This window comes from Equus caballus, chromosome 6 (assembly GCF_041296265.1).
Source record: "Equus caballus isolate H_3958 breed thoroughbred chromosome 6, TB-T2T, whole genome shotgun sequence".
NCBI lineage: Eukaryota > Metazoa > Chordata > Mammalia > Perissodactyla > Equidae > Equus > Equus caballus.
Window position 1 is genome coordinate 24,157,536 of NC_091689.1, and position 21,775 is coordinate 24,179,310.

At 48.2% G+C, this 21,775-nt stretch overlaps 1 protein-coding gene across 27 annotated transcripts in view; it reads left to right on the forward strand.

Annotated features, from left to right (window-relative positions):
• The window catches only part of SCLY (selenocysteine lyase), a 35,088-nt gene that overhangs the window by 8,758 nt on the left and 4,555 nt on the right, over positions 1–21,775 (forward strand). For 10 of the 27 annotated variants that reach the window (XR_011439585.1, XM_070269628.1, XM_070269624.1 and 7 more), the window contains exons 3-10: positions 704–800; positions 1,104–1,204; positions 5,800–5,980; positions 9,010–9,137; positions 9,349–9,513; positions 10,450–10,556; positions 18,632–18,668; positions 21,607–21,690. Coding sequence is in view for 23 of the 27 variants with exons in the window: in XM_070269628.1 (XP_070125729.1) it covers positions 749–800; positions 1,104–1,204; positions 5,800–5,980; positions 9,010–9,137; positions 9,349–9,513; positions 10,450–10,556; positions 18,632–18,668; positions 21,607–21,690 (855 nt within the window). In the remaining 4 variants the exon portion in view is untranslated. Of the gene's footprint in view, positions 1–703; positions 801–1,103; positions 1,205–5,799; positions 5,981–9,009; positions 9,138–9,348; positions 9,514–10,449; positions 10,557–18,631; positions 18,669–19,100; positions 19,675–21,606; positions 21,691–21,775 lie in introns of those variants that run through there. The other 17 variants (XR_011439584.1, XR_011439582.1, XR_011439583.1 and 14 more) reach the window with 5 other exon arrangements.

Below are 21,775 nucleotides of genomic sequence, written 5' to 3' on the forward strand. Positions count from 1 at the left end.
CGGGAGGAGGGGGAATGAGCGCGGAAGGAGGCGCCGCTTCGGGGTCAGCCCCGGGGCGTCTCCAAGGGGCATCTCCACAGCATCTTAGAGGAGGAGCAGGAGTGTAGCTGATGGTCGGGATTCGAGCGACATTCCAAGAGAAACTAACAGTGTGTGCCAGGCAGCGTCCTGCCTGAGCTGACTGACAGTTATCACGGACTTTGAGTATATCCCTCATTGAAAGGACCAGGTTTTCCTGAACACCATAGACCTTCGCTGCTTAAAATTAAAATCTGTGCAAGTCTGAAGGAGTGTGCAAATTACTTTGTATATTTCTTTTTACATTCCTGTTTTTATGTATGTTTTATAATATATACATGTATTTATTTGAGTGGTGCCCAGTCAAATTTTTTTTTTTATAAATAGGACTGAAGAGTCAAAACATTTGGAGACTGCTAGTCTATAGAATAAGTAAGAATGGCCACTGAACTTTTCAGAATTCTCGTCCCAGGGCCTTTGTTCCTCTGCCATGTGAAGTTCGGTTCCCACCGGCCAGCGAAACTGGGTGGCGGCCGGGCTGTGTAGCCCTGTTTGGAAGCAGATCTGTCGCTGAGGCTGGAATGTCTCTGGTGTCCCCAGGGGGACCTGCGATGCAAGATGCGGCACTGGATGTTGTGTTGAGGAGTCATGAGCTCTATTTTTGCTTATTTTTGTTGTTTTGCAGCGTGATCTTAAGCCAATTCCTCCATCCTTTCCTTCTCCTGTCTTGATGAATGGGAAGCAAGGCAGAGGGCCGCAGCTTCCCTCTCCTGTAGCATCCGGTAAGAAGAAAGCACGTCTTAGGAAATTTTAGGGTTCCCAGGCATCCTTCCGTATCTCGTTTCTGGCTCTCACTAAGTTACTTAAATCTCAGTCATTTTCGCTAATTTGCTAATATCTCACTGTTGCCCCTTCACCAAGAGGTCTCTAGGTTGTGCCATCTTGTCGTGTTCTCCTTGACGGGACAGGTTTCGTCTTAGAATTGTCCACTCGGTCTCGCTCCTTCCTGTCCGGTCATTCTTTACATGTGGGTTGGTTGCACTTGGTGAAGCAATGTTACTGAATTTCCATTTTGGTCCCTCAAGGTAGGAAGGCCAAGGATATCATCAACGCAGCTCGGGAAAACCTTGCGAAGATGATAGGCGGGAAACCTCAAGACATAATCTTCACTTCCGGGGGCACTGAGGTAAAGTTTCTAAACAGTCTCATGTCCTTTTAGCTTTTATTTCTTTTTTTTTTTTTTTTTAGCTTTTTATTTTTAGCTTTTATTTTTTATTTTAAATTAAAAATAGAAAGTGATTCCCTCTTGGTATTATTTTTTTTTTTAAAGAAAAGATAATGCTTAGCTTTGCTATTTTGCAAATTGACTTGATATAATGAACCAGTATTTACCCTATAGGTAAATTCTCGACGGCTCATAGGATATTGGTAATATGACGTGTAAATTAACTTGCTCTGCATTCTTATTTCAATAAAGAGATTTTCCCCTCTGTTTTGCCCTGGAATCATTCCTGTGAATCCCTACTAAGTTGTTTGTCTCATGAGAGTTTGAGGTTTGACCCATTCCAAAGGTATTTATTTTTTAAATTGATAGAAGATGCTCAAAGACGGTGGGATGCGGTTGAGGCCCCTGCTCTATTAATAATACTGTCTCAGTTCCCTTCCTGGGAAGGAGGCACAATAGTCATTCACAGGTGATGTGACTGTCCACATAGAAAACCCAAAAGAATCTGCAGCTAGATTATTACAGTTAATAGTAAATTTAGATACAAAACTGAACTGAATTTTTGTATACCAGCAGCAAACAGCTGTTTACCAAAGCACCAAAAAATATCGAATACTTAGGAAATAAATCTAGTAAAAAAAAAAATTGGGGGGCTGGCCCCATGGCCGAGTGGTTAAGTTTGCGGACTCTGCTTCGGTGGCCTGGGGTTTCACTGGTTTGGATCCTGGGCGTGACCTAGTGCCACTCATCAAGCCATGCTGAGGCGGCCTCCCACATGCCACAACTAGAAGGACCCACAACTGAAAATATACAACTATGTACTGCGGGGCTTTGGGGAGAAAAATAAGAAAAAAAAAGATTAGCAACAGATGTTAGCTCAGGTGCCAATCTTTTAAATAAAAAAGTAATTTGTGGGGCCGGCCCGATGGCACAGTGGTTAAGTTCACACGCTCCGCTTCTCAGCGGCCCAGGGTTCCCCAGTTTGGATCCCGGGTGTGAACATGCCACTGCTTGGCACGCCATGCTGTGGTAAGCATCCCACATATAAAGTAGAGGAAGATGGGCACAGATGTTAGCTCAGGGCCAGCCTTCCTCAGCAAAAAGAGGAGGACTGGCGGTAGTTAGCTCAGGGCTAATCTTCCTCAAAAAAAATAAAATTAAAATAAATAGTTTGTAAGACCCACATACATGCACCCTGGGAAAGTAATGGAAATATTACTGAGAGCCTTCGAAGAAGTTCAGAATAAATGGAGCAAGCTATCCTGTTCACAGATTGGAAGACTCGATATTATAAATATGTCAGTCCTTTCCAAATTGATCTGTGGATTCAATGCAACCTCAACCAAAATTCTGGCACTTTTTCAGTGGAATCTCAGAACCTAATTTATATGGAAATACGGAAGGCTAAGAATAGTCAAGACTCCTTGAAGACGGAAAACGCAGTGAAATGACTTGCTCTGCCAGACATCAAGCCTTTGATAAGGCTCTGCTGATTAAGGCAGGTGGTCCTCGGGCGGGGCAGACACTAGGCCAGAAGCAGAGCTGCGCAGGGATGGGCCCTTGTCAGGGACTGGGTGGCCGTCTGTCCTGGTTTGCTCAGGACAGTCCCAGGATACGCCTGTTGTCCTGACATAATTATAATAATGCCTCTTATTCCTAAATGTTTCTGGTTCAGATGATAGATTATATGGTCATCATATATGATTGGGGTAGCCAATAGAGCAGGCAGAAAGAATGGTCCCTTCAGCAGGTGGTGCTGGGGCAACTGTGTGTTCACAGAGAAAGAGGAAATTGGACTGCTGCATCACAACATACAAAAAATAACCCCAGGTGTCATAAAGACCTAATCATGAAAAGTACAATCTATATAGCTTTTAGGTGATAAGTTAATATGTTTGTGACGTCTAAGAGCGATAGATTTCTTAAATATAATACAGAAAGCATTCACCATAAAGGAAAAGATCAGTAGATTCTACCACCACCACCACAAAACAAACTTCAGTTATCAAAGAACACAAGGAAGGAAATAAAAGGCAAGCAGACAGCAGGAGAAGAGATTTGTAACACGTAAGCAACAAAAGAACGGCGTCCAGAACATAAAGGCGGACAACCCAGTAGAAATAGGGGCCAGAAACCTGAATCTGTGCTTCCCCGGGGAGAAGCCCGGATGGTTTCTACAGCCTCATAGCGTAAAAAATATTGGAACTCCTCTGCGCACACCATCAGAAGGGTGAAAATGGAGAATTCCCATGCTAGTAAGTTTTGGGAGAGGATGTAGAGTGCTGAGCACTCGCAGAACCACTTTGGAAGATGGGTTGGCATCTGGTGAAGTGGGAGACACGCTTCCCCTATCCACCAGCAGTTCCGCTCCGAGGTACACATCCTAGAATGAGGTGCACGCGCACCAGGGGACAGGCGAAGACTGTTCATGCCAGCCAGGAACTGGGAACAACCCAGAGGTCCCTCAGAATTGGCATGGACCAACGTTAGTACCTTGCGGTGCAGTCCCACAGCGGAATACCGCCAACTACCTGCAGCAACGTGCATGGATCTTGCCACATGGTAAAAAAGAGGAAGTTGAGCCTGGCAGAGCACAGCTGCCCTGGCCTGGCTGAATAAGGGGAGCAGGAGCTGCCGCCAGGACCCCGGGCACCGTGACCACCACCCCAGGACCAGACTCCTGCTGGCTTACCAGGAGCTGCCTCAGCCCCAGCCCCTCCGCCGTGGGGCCGTCATGGTCTCTCTGGAGCCAGGTGCTGAGGAACGTTGTGGCCGGGGGCACATGGTGCATTTTTAGATGTGACCTACGGGTTCCGACAGAGGCGGCTGTGCTCCCAATGCTGCCGGGGAGCGTAGCCATAATGAGGTTTCTCGGGCTGATTAGTGTGGGGTCCTGTGCCCCCTTCAGCAGCTGCCTACAGGGGGAGGGTGTGCGTGGGAGGGGCCTGGGCATCTTCATCTTGTTCACAGTCAGTCACCGTCTTTTATACTGCCATCCACGGTGACCTATGGTGTGCAGCCCCCAGGACCCTCTAAGTGGGATTGCTGGGCCACTGCAGCCCCTTGGAGCCCGGAAGACCCTCTTTCCTGGACCGTGGATCGCTGTATGGGGCAGCGTGTTTTCTGCGAGGGTGTGGCCTGGGGCTCCGAGGAAACGTCCGCCTTTTGGAGAAGCACATCAGAGTGGTCCAGCCCCGAGCACCTCCCCACTGTCTCGGATCGGGGGAACCGTCGTGTCGGTGGCCTGGGTTCTCCGCCAGGCGTGCGCTGTTCAACCCTCAGTGCATTTTACGTCCTCTGAGCCCCGCGGGTGGAGGCCTCAGCGCAGTGCAGCAGCGTCTCCCGCCTCCCCGTGGGGCGGAGCCTCCAGATCCTTGAATAGACGGGATCCTCAGTTGAGAAGAAAATTATTCAGTTCAGTTCCGTTCACATGAAGGTCAGAAAGAGGCAAAATAGACAGTATTGTTTAGGGTGCCTATGCGGGAAGTGCAAGTATGAAGGAAACAAGCAGACGATTGCTGTAAAAGTCGGGGGGCAGTTAGCTGGGGCTGACGGGAGGGGCGAGGGACGCACTCCGCGGTGTGGGCAGGGTTTCGGCCTGACCCGGGCAACAGTTACTCAGGCATTCTGTGTTACACCTTTTCATTAAACTTACATTTATATTTTATACACTTTTTTGAAAAAAGCTCCTCCCACCCCAGCCCTTCAGGTACCCACTTCCTCTCCCTACAGGAGACCAATGCTGTCAGTTTCTCTCGTGTGCTCTAGAGATAGTGTCTGCGTTCAAAGCAAATAAGTATGTAGGTTTATATATTGTTTTCTCCTTCCCTGTTTACCTTTTCAAGGGTTGTTTTGCACATTTAAGCACGTATGTATGCATTTTACCCTTTCTATGTAGATCGTAAGATACTGCGTATGAGGTTTGCCACCTTTTTCCGTTTACCGAGTGTATTTGAGGCCTTTTGGTGTCTGCCACAGGGCGTCTGCTCGGTGTAGTTACATCTGCTCTGGATTCCATTGAAGGATGTCGTGTGATTCATTCTACGAGTCCCTTTATTGAGAGACACTGCAAGGCTTTCCAAGGTTTTGCTGTTGCCAGCAGAGCTACACTTAATAAATAACCTTTATGTACATCATTTTCTTCTGTGCAACTGTGGCCGTAGGATCAAGTCCGGGAAATAGACTTGCTGGGTATGAGGGCTCACTGGATAAATAAGCCAAGTGGCCCTTCACGGAGCTTGTACCAGCTTACACTCCCCCAGCGACGGGTGCCTGGGCAGCATATGCTTTTTTGACAAATTTATAAAACTTAAAAATGCATAATGTCATTTAACAAAACAGGCATATTGACCAGAAGTGAATTCTGAAGTTTGAAACCCCAAGTCTTCATAGTTAGGCGTTTCAAAAGGTACAGCCCAGGAAGCTGAGCTTCTCTGAGACGATTTTCCTCTTTCTAAGTGTTAGCCACGAAGGAAAACACGAGTGGGAGAGCTTGCCACTCTGACTCTCCCCTTAGGACAATCATTGTAAGTGACTTTTCTGCTCTGTCTCTGCAGTCAAATAACTTAGTCATCCATTCTGTGGTGAAACACTTCCACGAAATCCACACCTCGAAGGGGGACGCAGCTGAGAGCCACAGCCCGGCGGAGGGGGCCATGCCCCACTTCATCACCTGCACCGTGGAACACGACTCCATCCGTCTGCCCCTGGAGCACCTGGCGAAGGAGCGCGTGGCCGGTGAGTGACCAGCCCAGCTGACCCCCCAGAAGGACCTCTCCCTCTATGTTAACTGACTGAGTCAGTACAGGGAGCCACCCGTGGGACACAGTGAATCGTTCACCCTCCTGCACAGGGCTTCCTGGCTGTTCTCAGGTGCAAAGGTCACACAGCCTGTTCTTCCAGGCTGCCCCACACACACGGAGCGGTAAATGCCGCCAGGTTTTCCCTTAGGAAAAAATTGATAATCAATGTGTAGAACCAGTCGTTTGTATTACCTAATGATATTTCAGACTTTTGTGTGTAATAAATAGATGCAGGGCCGGCCCGGTGGTGCAGCGGTTAAAGTTTGCACGTTCCGCTTCAGCAGCCTGGGGTTCGCCAGTTTGGATCCCGGCTGCGGACATGGCACCGCTTGGCAAGCCATGCTATGGTAGGCATCCCACATATAAAGTAGAGGAAGATGGGCACGGATGTTAGCTCAGGGCCAGTCTTCCTCAGCAAAAAGAGGAGGATTGGCAGTAGTTAGTTCAGGGCTAATCTTCCTAACTAACTAACTCAATAAATAGATGATACTATGTCTATAAAACGCTAAACACTGCTTTTCATTATTTGATTTAATAATTAAATCTTGGCTTCCAGTTCCTCTGATCTGAAGAAAAAGGATCAAATAGACATCAACTTCAGGTGGTAGAGAATATTATTCATCCATAAAAAGGAATTAAGTTTTGACACATGCTACAACACGGATGAACTTTGAAAACATTATGCTAACTGAAAGAAGCCAGTGGTGAAAGACCACATGTGCTATGATTCCATTCATAGGAAAGTCCAGAACAGGGAAGTCTCTAGACACAGAACGTGGATTAGCGGCTGCCTAGGGTTGAGGGAAATGGAGAGTTATAGTGAATGGATACTAGGTTTCATTTGTGGTGATGGTTGCACGACTCTGTGAATACACTAAAAACTACTGAATTGCACACTTTAAACGGGTGAACCGTATGGTATGGTATGGTATGGGAAAGCTGATTTATAAAGAGAACAATTGGGAGGTGTGGAGGTGGGGGAAGTGTGAGATAGTCAAAGTCCTCATTTTATATCAGGTTTAAATGGTTTTCACCACATGCATGTCTATACTTTGTAAAACTCTGTGTAATTTTAAGGGAGAGGTTAAAGGCAACAGTAACTAATAATGATGTATACTAAGTTGCCCTTCCCTGTCTAAGACGCAGAAAAAAGGCACCAGGGCTGAACAATTGGGAGGTGTGGAGGTGGGGGAGTGTGGGATAGTCAACGTCCTCATTTTATATCAATTCAGATGCCTGAATTGATAAACCAAGGAATGGAGATTGTGTTTCTAAGTTATCAAGCATAAACTGGAAGGAAGGAAAATGATAACGCTAACCACAAGAAAATCATGAATGGCGGTTGCCTCTGAGAAGCAGGACTCGGGGCTGTAGGGGAAGAACCCCTACTTTGCACTTGATTCCATTCATCAGTTGATGGGCATTTGGGTTCTTTCCAGTTTGGGGCTATTATGAATAAGGCTGCTGTGAACATTTGTGTATAAGTTTTTGTGTGGACACGTTTTCATCTCTCTTGGGTTTATACGTGAGAGTGGAATTGCTGTGCTACATGGCAACTTTACGTTTAACCTTGACCTTTGTCTTCCGAAGCAGCTGCACCATTTTACATTTCCACCAGCAGTGCTTGAGGGTTCCAACTTCTCCATATCCTCACCAACATTCGCTATTGTCTGTATGTTTTATTATAGCCATCCTAGTGGGTGTGAAATGGTTCTCACTGCAGTTTTGATTTGCAATTCCCTGATGGCTGATCTTGAGCAAGTTTCCATGTACTTAATAAAAAGACAAGCAGCCCTGGCCAGAGCTGCCTTTCCTTTGTTCCTCTTTGGGTCGTGTAGTGAGCGCACAAGCTCTGCCCTTCTGTTGCTGGCCTCAACCCATGTACCGGGAGCCGGCCTGGGCCTGTCGTTCCTCTCTGGGCGTGTGGTACCACCCCCTTGCTGGGTGTAAGGCGGGTGCTCTGTGGCCTCAGCAGTTGGCCCCCACCCTGCTCTCTGCACTGTGCACCCCCAGCGTGGATGGTCACTGGGTCCCTTCCTACGTCTTATTTTTTTTTTAAAGATTGGCACCTGAGCTAACAACTGTTGCCAATCTTTTTTTTTTTCCTGCTTGTTCTCCCCGAATCCCTCCAGTACATAGTTGTTTATTTTAGTTGTAGGTCCTTCTAGTTGTGGCATGTGGGACGCCACCTCAGCATGGCCTTGATGAGCAGTGCCATGTCTGCACCCAGGATCCAAACCGGCGAAATCCTGGGCCGCTGAAGTGGAGCCCTTGAACTTAACCACCCGGCCAAGGGGCCAGCCCCCCTTCCTGCTTCTTACAGAGTTAGTTTTCACCTGACAGTGTTGTGAGTGTTTTTTTCCTGTTCCTATTACTCTAACACCATTGTCCTTCTATACTCTGGGGATCCCTCAAAAATACCTTGTCCACAGGTGATTCCCCTTATTTGGAAATCTTTCTATTCTCTCGTTTCAGTGGCACGTTGGGGGGAAAGTGGATACATTTGTCTTCCATCATTTTGAACCAAAAACCTTGATTTAGTCACCTCCACTGATGTCCCATCTGCAGTAGTGAGACCACAGGTGGCTAGAATAGCTCTGGCACGAGCAGGTGGTTAACAGTCGGTCCAGTGTTGAGTGAGTGAGGGTCAAGTCTTGGTGCCCTGAGATGCTCTCGTGAGCCGAGAGTGTCTTACCTGCTCATGGTCCCTTAGAGGCAGAACGGAGAGCGTCTCCCACGCATTGAACCCGCCGCCTGAAGTTGCGTTAAAGAAGCGTTCAAGCTGATCATTTCTGGCTGGAGCCATAGTGCGTGGCTTATATTCCTTCTTTACAGTTTTCTGAACTTTTACAATAAATTAGCTTTTTAATTGTGGAGAATAGTTTTGTTAGGCTATTTCTAAATGAACCATCAGGAGAGGTTACTCTGTGGGACTAACCTCGGTTCCTGTGTCTCATACCTCAGCAGTCACCTTTGTCCCGGTGTCCAAGGTGAACGGGCAGGCAGAGGTCGATGACATCCTGGCGGCAGTCCGCCCCACCACGTGCCTGGTGACCATCATGCTGGCCAACAATGAGACGGGCGTCATCATGGTGAGTCGCCTTTTCCTTTTAAGAAAATCCAGTGGGAAAGAGGCGCCAGGCTCTGCCCGTGTTCCCGTGCTTCCCAGCCCCGACGGCTCGTTTGCTCTCTTCTTCAGTTTTGTAACTTTTTTGCCTGTCCTCATTAGTGACTCCTTGTTTCTCTCATTCAGTTTCCATCAAATGAGAGCAACGTGCTCAGCTCTTTATTTTCCCCCTTCAGCCGGTCCCCGAGATCAGCCAGCGGGTCAGAGCCCTGAACCAGAGGCGGGCCACAGCCGGGCTGCCCCTCATCCTGCTGCACACGGACGCCGCGCAGGCCTTGGGGAAAAGGCGTGTGGACGTGGAAGACCTGGGCGTGGACTTCCTCACCATTGTGGGGCACAAGGTGCGTCCACAGAGGGGAAGATGCCTCGGTGACCTCGAGGCTCACCTTGGAGCAGAGCCCGCAGCACTGTTTATCGTTCACTTGTCACCTGGTACGCCTCGAGTGCCTGCTGAGAGCAAGGCCCTGGGGACACAGTGACGAGCAGCCCCTCCCCTTAGCAGCTTAAAGAAGGGGAGACCCACAGCAGTAGGATGCCACAACGGGTGTAACGGGGCACCCCAACCCATACGGGGCAGGAGGGGGCTGCCAGGCAGGGCTGTGCGAGGGCACTGACGTCTCAGGTGAGACATGAGGCCAGTGGGGTACAGGTGGTGAGTGTGCTCTGCAGCAGGGACGCTCGCCAGCCCCCCAGGCCCCACCCCAAGGACAGTATGTGTGAGGTTCAGGAAATGACTGTTTTCTCCGACGTGATCAAAAGCGCTGCTCCAGGATGGAAAGGCTTGGTTTTAGCGACTCTTATCTCTAAGGTGGGACAGGGAACTAGTTCACAGTGAAGACCCTTCTGAAGCTTTTGCTCATCTTCCTGGCCGCTGACTAGAGCTGAAATATTTTTAGTTCTCTATTTTGAAGCACAAGACTCGGCTGGTTTCCAAAGGAGTGTATATGCCGGCCTGACGCTGTGGCACTTAACATTTTTGCCTAGCGTCGACTTGCAAGCATGGAGTCATACCCAGGAGAGGCCCTGGGCGCTCTCTAGTTCCCCCCCTGTCCCTTTACAAATTCCTCTGTGTGGGATGCGCAGGAGCCCTGCTGCCCCTGAGCTGGGAACTCGAGCCCCCCGCCCAGGTCCCCAAGGCCTTTGCAACTCCACCCATCCGGAGCGGTGATGGTGGCACAGCTGTGGGGCCCGGACGTTATCATTCCTCTGTGCCTCTCAGCACTTGGCCGTGTTCAGAGAAGGGTTGTGTTGAACGAATGGCGGACTTTTCCTTTCAGTTCTACGGCCCCAGGATTGGAGCACTGTACGTCCGAGGGCTCAGCGAGCTCACCCCTCTGTACCCCATGCTGTTTGGAGGTGGCCAAGAGCGGAATTTCCGGCCCGGGTAAGGCAGAAGGTTGACGAGGTGTCCGACCTGCTGGCCATGGGCACGGCCTGCCGGGTGGCGGGCTCCGCGTCTCTGGGAAGCGCTGTCACGGCACAGTCTGCATCGCTCCTGAGTCGGAATCGGCCCCGCTGGTCGATTCCATCCCCGGGACTCAGAACCGCCGTCTCTGGGGGCTGCGAGCTGGAGCCCCCTGGCTGAGACGTGCGGCTCTTCTCTGTACCGCGGGTGAGCGGGGCCACCCAGGAGGACCTGGTTTCCTTTCCAATAGCTCCTGTGTCCCCGTGACACACAGAGAGGTTTTAACCAGGGAACGAGGTGGGACCAGCACCACACGTTTTGTCAGAATCTCGACAACAAGAGGGAGAAGCAGGAACGGAGGTGAGTGCCCGGGTCGTCTTTTGCCTCCTCTGTCCCAGACGTAGAGTTGAAGAAGCGGCAACACAGACACCAACAAGGGCAGATGAAAAACGTTCAGCCAAAGCCTGCCATCTCTAGCCAGTGGACCAGGAAGGGGACAGCCTAGCAAGAGAGAGAACTTTTAGACAATGACCACTTTATTCCAGCCAGTCGTCACAGAGTAAGCTGCCACCACCCCAACCGATGCCATCGAAGGCCGAGTACAGAGCCCAGACTTCCACCCTCACAGGCTGTGACAAGACACCCCCACACCCCCACCGGGTGTGTCAGAGGGCCTAGTAAGGAGCCAGAACGTTCGCCCCCACCAGCCAGTGATGAGGCACCCCACCTCGGTGTCAGTGGAGACCACATGGGGACCCTGGGCTTCCACCCACACCCGTCAGTAACAAGGAGTGTCCCCACAGTGGGTGTTGACACAGGCCAAGTGGGAAGTCTGGGCTAGGACCTCAGCTGGCAGTGATGAGGTGGCCCACTCCTTCCCCTGCCAGAGCAGTATCCAAAAAGCAGCTAAAACAGAAGGGTTAAGTAGCGTCCAGACTCCTCTAACGTGGTACAGAAACATCTCATCATACCACGAAAACCACTCACCACACCAAGAACCAGAAAGGTCTCAAAGTGAATGAAAAGAGACCAGCAATAGATGCCAACACTGAGACGGCGAGGGTGTTAAAATTATCTGACAAAGATTTGAAGGCAGGCACAATGAAAATTCTTCAGTGAGCAATTATGAACACACTTGAAACAGATGAAATAGAAAGTGTCAGCAAAGAAAAAGAAGATGTAAATAAGAACTAAATGGAAATTTTAGAACTGAAAACTGCAACAACCCAAACAAAAAGCTCAGCGGGTGGACTCACCAGGAGAATACAGGCAACAGAGGAAAGAATCAGTGAACTGAGAGAACAATAGGATTTCCCACTGTAAACAACAGAGAGGAGGTAGGCTGGGAAACAGTTGAACAGAGGCTCAGGGCCTGGGGGACTGTAATGAAAGATCTAACGCTCATTTCATTGAAGTCCTGGAAGAAGAAGAGAGAGGGTGTGATGAAAAAGCACTTGAAGAAATTATATCTGAAAACTTCCCAAATTTGGCAAGAGACATAAACCTACAGATTCAAGACACTAAATGAACCCCAAACAGGATAGACCAAGAGAAATTCATGCCAAGACATATAATTAAACTTCTGAAAATAAAAGACAAGGAAAAATTCTTGAAAGCAGCCAGAGGAAAAAATGACATCTTACCTATGGGGAAAAATAATTCAAATGACAGTGGATTTCTCATCAGAAACCATGGAGGCCAGAAGGAATGATGCAATATTGTGCAAGAGCTCAAAGAAAAGAACTGAGAAGCCAGAATTATATACACAGCAGAATGTCCTTCAGGAATAACGGAGAAATGAAGACATTCTCAGATGAAGAAAACTAACGGAATTTGTTCCCAGAAAATCTTTGCTTAAAATGACTAAAGGAAGATCTTTAAACAGAAAGGAAATAGTAAAAGAAGGAGCCTTGGAATATGAGAAAGAAAGGGTGTGGTAAGCAAAAATGTGGGAAAATAAAATAGGCTTTTCCTCTTCTCTTGAGTTTTCTGAATTATATTTGATGGCTTAAGCAAAAGTCTTATCACTGTCTGACATGTTCAAAGTACATGTGGAAGAAATATTTAAGATAATTATAGATGGGGGAAGGTAAAGAGATGTAAAAGGAGGTAAGGTCTCTATTCTTCACTTGAACTTGTGAAAAATGTTTGAGTAATCCAAAGAAAGGTAGGAAAAAGAAAACAGAAGTAAAAAACAGAAAACAGAAAATAAAATGGCAGACTTAAGCCCTAACATCAAAATTACATTAAATGTTGAGCCAGCCCTGGTAGCCTAGTGGTTAAAGTTCGGCACACTCTGCTTCAGCAGCCTGGGTTCAGTTCCTGGGTGCGGAACCACACCCCTCATCTGTCAGTAGCCATGCAGTGGCAGCGGCTCACAGAGAAGAGCTAGAAGGACCTACAACTAGAATATACAACTATGTGCTGTGGCTTTGGAGAGGAAAAAAAGAGAGAGAGAGAGAAGAAGATTGGCAACAGATGTTAGCTCAGGGTAAATCTTGCCCAGCAAAAAGAAAAAAATATATATATGTATATGTGTGTGTGTGTGTGTGTGTGTGTATAAAATATAAATGGTCTAAATACACCAATTAAAAGACAGAGATTGACAGAGTGAATTTTAAAAAAACTGACCGTAATTATATGCTGTCTACAAGAAACTCACTTCAAATGTAGCAATAGAGGCAGGTTGAAAGTAAAGAATGGAAAAAGATGTATCACACAAACATTAAGCAAAGCAATGCAGGAATGGCTATGTAATGTTAGATAAAGGAGACTGCAAAGCAAAGAATTGTGACTTATGGGGTGGGATTATATAATGATAAAAGAGTCAGTGCACCAAGAAGACAGCGATCCTGAATGTGGACGCACTAAACAGTAGGGCTGCAAAATATGTGAGCAAAACCTGATTGAACTGAAAGGAGAAATAGACAAATCCACAATTATGGATAGAGACTTCAATACCCTTCCCTCAACAGTGGATGGAACAACTAGACCAAACTTGGCCAGGCAACGGGAGAACTCAGTAACACCTGTCCACCAACAGGATCTAATTGACATGTTTAGAACACTACACCCAACAACAGCAAAATACACATTCTTTCAAGTGGCACAGAATATATACGAAGATGGACCATATCCTATGCCATTAAGCAAACCTCAATACCTTTAAAGAACTGAAATCATAGAATGTGTTCTTTAACCACAATGGAATCAAGCTAGAAATCAATAACTGGAAGGTATTGGGAAAATCTTCAGACACTTAGAAACAGACAACACACTTCTAAATAATCCCTGGGTCAAAGAGGAAGTCTCAAAGGAAGTAAATTCACGGAAATGAAGGAAAATGAAAATACAACTTATAAAAATTTGTGAGACACAGCTAAAGCACTGCTGAGAGGGAAATTTATAGCACTAAAGAGGAAGAATCTCAAGTCGATAATCTAAGCTCCCTCTTGAAGAACCTAGAAAAATAGAGCAAAATAAACCCAAAGCCAACAGAAGGAAGGAAATAGTAAAGATAAGAGAAATCGATGAAAACAAAAATGGTTTTTAAAAAATCCATGACACAAAGAGTTGGCTTTTTGAAAATATTGATAAACTTGACAAACCTCTAGCAAGACTGACAAAGAAAACAAGAGAGAAGAAACAAATTGCCAGTATCAAGAATGAAACAGGGGGCCCACCCCATGGCCTAGTGGTTAAGTTCGGCAGCCCCCACTTTGGTGGCCTGGGTTTGGTTCCTGGGTGCAGACCTACACCACTCAGTGGCAGCCAGGCTGTAGCAGTGACTGACATACAAAAGAGAGGAAGATTGGCAAAGATGGTAGCTCAGGGTGAGTCTTCCTCAAGCAAAAAGAGGAAGATTGGCAGCAGGGCCGGCCCTGTGGCCGAGTGGTTAAGTTTGTGTGCTCCACTTTGGCAGACCAGGGTTTCACTGGTTTGGATCCCGGGTGTGGACCTAGCACCACTCATCAGGCCATGCTGAGGCAGCGTCCCACATAACACAACTAGAAGGACCTGTAACTAGAATATGTAACTATGTACTGGGGAGCTTTGGGGAGAAGAAGAAGAAAAAAAAAGATTGGCAAGAGATGTTAGCTCAGGGCCAATCTTAAAAAAAAAAAAAGATTGGTAACGGATGACAGATGTTGGCTTGGGGCAAATCTTCCTCAGGGAAAAAAAAAACAAAAAAAGAAGAAGAACGAAATGGGATATCACTACAGACCCTACCAACATCAAAAGGATGATGAGGCTGTGCTACAAACAACCCTACACACATAGATTTGACAACTCAGACAAAATGGGCCACTTCAACAAAAACATAAACTACCACAACTCACCTAATATGAGAGAGATCATTCTCTATAACTATTAGGAAATTGATTCTGTCATTTTAAAACTCCCTAAAATGAAATCTCCAGGCCCAGGTGGTTTCACAGGAGAATTCTACCAAACGCTTAAAGAATTGCACCATTTCTACACAATCTCTTCCAGAAAATAGAGGTGGAGGGAAGACTTCCCAATTCGTTTTATGAACTGATACCAAAACCAGACAAAGACAGTATGAAAAAATAAAACTACACACCAGAGATCCCTCATGGATTTAGATGCAGAAATCTTTAACAAAATATTAGCAAATGGAATTCAGCAAAATATAGAAATAATTTATACACCATAACGAGGTAGAGTTTGTTCCAGGGATGCAAGGCTGGTTCAGTCTCCAATATTCAAAAATCAGTCAATGTCATCCAGCATATTAAAGAAGAAAAATAACATTATCATATCATTTGATGTAGAAAAAGTGTTTAAGAAAACTCAGCATTCATTCATTCATTAAAAACTCTCACAATAATATGACCAGAGGAGAACTTCTTCGACTTGAAAAGAGCATCTACAGAACACCCACAGCTAACATCACACTCGAGGGTGAAAGCCTGGATGTTTTACCCCTTGACCAGGAACAAGCCAGGATGTCCACGCTCACAGTCATGTTCAGCAGAGCTGGAGCTCTAGTCAGTGCAGAGGGAAGAAAGGGAAATAGAAGGTAAACAGATTGGAAAGGAAGAGGCAAAACTGTCCTTGTCTGTAGACCATGTGATTGTCTCTGTAGAAAATCCCAAGGAATAGATAAGAAAACTCCTCAAATGAATAAGTGAGTTCAGCAAGATTACAGCATACAAGATAAACAAAAATCAGTTGTATTTCTATATATTGGTAATGAACATGTGGACAAAAAGATTAAAAATACAATACCATTTACAGTCACTCAAAAATCCTAAGATATAAATCTAGCAAAACATCTACAGGACTTGTATGCTGAAAACTATGATGTGTGGACAAAAGAAATCAAAGATCTAAATAAGTGGAGAGACATACCATGTTCATGGATCGAAAGACTCAGTATAGTAAAGACGTCAGTTCTCCCCAAATTGATATACAAACTTAACCCACTTTCTATCAGAATGCTAGCAAGTAGATCAAGGGACCAGAATAGATACAAGCAGAAATAAGCCCAAATGATGTTTGACTGATGCGAAAGCAGTTCAGCAGAGGAAAGACGGTCTCTCAACAGACAGTGCTGGAGCAATTAGACATCTGCAGGCAAAAAAAGGAAGCTCGACCTAAATCTCACGCCTTAAAACACATTAACTCAAAGTAGATCATGGCCTTAAACATAAAACATAAAACTTTTAGGAAAAACATGGGAAAAAATCTTCAGCATCTAGGACTAGGCAAAGAGTTCTTAGACTTGACACCAAGGGCATCCATAAAAGGAGAAACTAACAAGTTGAACTTTATCAAGATTTAAAACTTTTACCCTGCAAAGACTTTGTAAGGGGATGAAAAGACAAGCCTACATGATAGGAGAAAATATTTTCAAATGACAGATCTGACAAAGAACTAGTATCTAGAATATATAAAGAAACTCTCAAAACTCAACAGCAAAACAAACCCCAAAACAATTCTGTCAGAAAATGGGCAAAAGGCATGAACAGACATCTCACCAAAGAGGATGCACAGACAGCAGATAAGCACGTGCTCAACATCCTTAGCTATCAGGGAAACGCAAATGAAAACCACAGTGAGATACGTACCTACCGGAACGGCTAAAATTGAAAAGATTGACAATATCAAGTTTTGGCAAGAACATGGAGTAATTGGGATTCTCACTCATTGCTAGCAGGAATACAAAATACTAGAATGGCTAACATAAAAAATAGTGACAACACCAAATGCTGGTGAGGATACAGAGAAACTGCATCTTTCATATATTGCTGGTAGGAATGTAAAATGGTACAGCTGCTCTGGAAAAGAGTTTGGTAGTTTCTTTAAAAACTAAATACACAACTATCATGTGACTTAGGAATTTCACTCCTGGGCCATTTATCCCAGAGAAATGAAGACTTATGTTCACATAACCTGTATGCAAATGTATACAGCAGCATTATTCATAATAGCCACAAACAGCACACAACCCAGAAGTCCTTTAGTGAGTGAATGGGTGAACAAGCTGTGGCCCCTCTGTACCGTGGAATACTAGCCAGCAGTGAAAAGGGATGCACTGTCAATACACACAACAGCCTGGAGGGATCTCCAGAGAATTACAGTGAGTGAGAAAAACCAATCCTCAGAAGTTATAAACAGTGTGATTCCATTTGTATGACATTCTTGAAATGATAAAATTATAGAGATGAGAACAGATTAGCTGTTGCCAGGGGTTAAGGAGGGGGTGGGACCGAAGGGCAGTGGGTGTGGATTTGGAAGGCCAACAGGAGGGCTCTTTGTGTGGTGGAAATGTTCTGTGTATTGTCAGTATCTTGGTTGTGATATTGTGCTACTTGGGGGAAACTGGGTAAAAGGTACACAGGATGTCTCTATATTATTTCTTACAATCACATGTGAATCTATGTTATCTTAAAATAAAAACTTTAATTAAAAAACAGGAGAAGAAGAACACCAGATGTGCCGGAAGCCGTAGTAGGTAGCTCAGGGTGTGGGCAGCGGGGTTGCATGGCTCTGAGTGGCTGACTGCCCGGGGCGGGGGCGGGGGTGCGGATAGCCCTAATAGCAGGACTGGGTCGTGCAAGGCGGGCTCTAGGTCCTACACAGGGTCCCAGCTGCTCCACCCTGGCCACCTTTCCAGGCAGTCACAGGTTGTGGACCTTTAAGAGACGCTCCTGGTGTGGTTGTACAGATGAGGGTGAGAGGGGATGCCGTCAGAGATCCCACAGCCAGGAGAGGCGTCCGGCCTAGGACCAAGCCCGGAGCTCCTGTCCCTCCCAGAGCCCCCGCAGGTGTTGGAGCCCATCCCCGGGGACAGACCTGACCGATGAACTCGTCAGGGGAGGACAGTGGGATCCCATTTCCTGTAATACCTGTGCTGCGTGTTCACTTACCTTCTTATCTGCAGCAGACAGGTGGGAGCCCGCTCCAAAGGCTGAAGAAAACTTGATTTAGCCAAAATTTAAAATTAAGAAAATTATTAAGTGAATGTTCTGTTTTTCCTGAAATAGAACGAAGAGTTGGTTAGATGAATGTATGAGAACCACTGGTCTTCAGGGGTCTTGTCCCTCTCCTGAGCACCCACACGCACACCCATGCCCCAAATCTCTAGTGACAAGGATTCGTCCCCTGTTACAGCTGGGAGGCCTCAGACGAGACGTCGGCTGAAAGGAACAGTGTCGGCGATGAGTTCTCGGACGCTCGCCTGGTCTGGCAGTGGGACCAAGGAGGCAGGCTCTGGATCTGAGTCAGAGGAGGGGTTTCTCCTGGGTAGGAAAAGGGTCCAGACCCAGTTGTGACCACGGACATCAGCGTATGTTGCCCACGGCGGGCGGCGTCGACCATCACTGGGCCAGGATGAGGGAACCTTGTGTGGAGGGTTTTGGGGCCTGCAGCTGCCATTGAGGCCACTGCATGGCCCTGTTTAGGGAAGATGTGGGTGTGGTTTGTTTTCATTTGAACACATGACTTTCACACAGACAGGATTCCTTCCTGGGACGTTTGTTAAATGCCTTTCACAGACATAGGATTGCATCCCTTGTCTCTTACAGGACGGAGAACACCCCGATGATTGCCGGCCTCGGGAAGGTAAGCCTTGGGGACCTCGGCAGATGGAGCAGTTGCTCTGTCCATCAGTGTGTGGACAACTCAGTCTCCCTCCGTGTTTCTTCTCTACTCTCGCACTGCTGTCACACTCAGCGCTTCTGACAGCAGATGTGTGGGGATTTTTCCCACACCAAGCAATTCTGCAGCACCAGCTTGATGTCCTACAGCTTAACCCACTTCTGACACTACCTGGAGATAGCGTCAGATCCCAAAGTTAAGGGCTCAGTCCCATAAGATGCGCCCACCACTGCAGACGCGAATTGCAAGTCCGGGTTGTCACCTGTGCTTGTGACCAACGGGCTATAAATCAGAGGCTCCCATGACCCCTCTTCGTGTCCAGCTACCTGCTAGAGCAGCTCACAGTGCTCAGAGAAACATTTTACTAACTAGATTACCATTTTATTGTAAAAGCAGATGAGAGAGGATACAGACGAACATCCAGATAGGAGAGACGCCTGGGGCAAGGAATGTGGGAAGGGGCGCCCAGCTTCCACGCCCTCTCTGGGGTGCCACCCTCCCAGCACCACGATGTGTTCAACCCAGGACCTCTCCGAACCCATGCCATTGGGGTTTCTGTGGGGGCATCCATCAATCAGTGACTCCATTTGGAGCCCCTCTCCCCTCTCTGGAGAATGGGGGCGGGGCTGAAAGTCCCAAATTTCTAATCACGGCTTGGTCGTTCGGTGACCAGCCCCAATCCAGGAGCCCACCCGGAGTCACCCCATTAGAACAAGACAGTCCTACCACCCAGAAATTCCAAGGGGGTGAGGAGCTGGGGGTCAAAGACCAAATGTTAGAATGGATGCTCCTAGTGCTCCATCACGGAGGAAATGACTGACGAGGCTTTGGAAGCTCTGTGCCGGGAAGCGGGGGCAGAGGCCGACAGATACTTCCTGTCATCTGGCATCAGTCTCGCCATTGGCTTTACTAGGTGTCCGGGCTTTGGATCATGCTCTCGATCCCAATAAATGGACTGATGCAAGAAAAAGCCTCGAGTTTTATTTATCAACCCGGAGGTGTCCTGTCCGAGGTCTGTGGAGTGGGTCTCGCAGGCTTAGCGTTTGGAAGGGAAAAGCTCTAGTGAGACGTACAGTGAGGCCGGTACAGCTGAGGGGGTGGTCAGGCTCGCTCCCCTGGGTCAAGTCACCCCAGCTCCCTCCTGGAGCCCCGCTGTCCCGCCTGCAGGATGGGGATGACTGGAGCAGCTTCCTAAAGGATTCCTCTCGAGATGAGCTGCTGGCCCACCAGCACACTGGCACCTCAGCTTGGGGGTCCCCACAGCCTGCCACATGTTCCTCGCCCCTGGACACCCCTGCACCCAGACCCTCTGACCCTGAGGTTGTTCCAGGACAGACCGTCGTCCTCCTCCCTCCCTCCTGCCCCAGCCTGGACTGCCTCCATGCGGTGTGGCCCTGGCACAGCTCTCCACATACGCCCAGAAGATGTGTCCTTGCCCCACCCAGGCTGAGTCGGGGTCTCTTCCTGGCTTCCCACCTCTTCTCTGCCGGCTGAAGAACAGCCCCTCCTGCTGTTGTCCCGCCTTGTGCATTGTCACGGTCCTCTCTACTAGAACGTTCCCCCAGCTTTAGAACTACCCTCCCCTGGTCTCACCCCTCCATGCTCCTCCCCCGTATTTTTCTGCCTGACAGCAGAAGGTCCCCAAGGAGTGGCCTACACATTTTCGCCCCCATACCTCCTTGGATGCCCAGTCTCGCCACTTGTTCCTCTTCTCCCCTGACCCTGGCTGAGGAGGTCCCCAGCCACCACCGTGTTGTCACGTCCTCAGCCGCCCCACAGCAGCTTTCGTTGTGCTGACCACTGGCCGCCGTTGGACCGCTCTCCTCTCCAGCTTCCCCCTCCGCCCCGCCGTTCCTCCTCTGCCTCTTCACCTGTCAGCCAGCTCCGGGGCACCATCCCAGCCTCCTCTCTGCTCCGCACAGCTCCCTTGTGGCGCTCATCCTGTCCCATGGCTCTAACACCAGCCTGGCCTCAGGTCTTTGAACTGGACATCTCAGGGCAGGTGCTGACCTTTCTCCTGGGAGACCCACATCCTCACCGGCCTACTTGACATTTCCTCTGGGTCCACAACGTCCTGCTCTCTCCATTGTCCCCCCTCTGCCCATGGTGCCTCCCACCATGCAGGTTCTCCCTTCAGAAATCTAGGAGATGCCCTTGTCCTTGTCCCCTGCACCTGAGGCAGCAGCCAGTCCTGTCTGTTCTGTCTCCACAGTCTATCAGGATCTGCCTCTTGTCCATTCCCACGGCCACCGACTCCAGATCAGGTCCTCCCCATCTTTTGTCTGGACCTGCCACGGCCTCTTGCGTTCTGCACACAGCATCCAGGATGATCACTGAACATGCAGATCAGACCAGCTCACCCCTTTCTCCAAATCCAAGTGCATTTGCCCTGTTGGGCTTAGCTTCAGGTCCCTCCTGTCACCCTGTCCCACTCACTCGCTCTGTTCCAGGAGTGCACTCCCCTTTCCCTCTGTGGTGGCCGCCTTTGCCTGGGATGCCCTCCGCAGGCTCTGCCATCCCCTTCACACCTTCCCACCGCCACGTGCTGCATCCCCTCCATAGCGCTCACCCCATCGGTATGTGGGTTCAGCTCTTCCCTTGTTGTGTCCGTCTGTCTGTCTGTCTCTCCAGAATGCACGTGCCTTGAGGACTGGGATGGCTTCTTGGTCTTACTGGGTGTGGCCTCTCTGGTGCCTGGAGGCATCAGGGAGTGCCTGATAGATTGCTGTTGGACCAGTGAAGATGACCCTTCTCAAGCACTCATGGCCCCTGTCACACGGCCAACACTCAATACACGATGTTCCAGAAAATGAGCAGTTTGAGGAAATGTCACCTCTGCAGCCTAAAGCTGTTTTGCTCTCCTCTGCTTCACAGTAACTGAGCGTGATTCCTGTGTCCCCAGGCCGCGGAGCTGGTGGCGGAGAACTGCGAGGCTTACGAGGCCCACATGAGAGACGTCCGCGACTACCTGGAGGAGCGGCTGCTGGTGAGCGCTGTCGGCCGTCCTCCCTTCCGCGAATGAGCGACGGGGATGGGGGACAGTGGCCCCGGGGGCAGGCAGCACGTGGGGC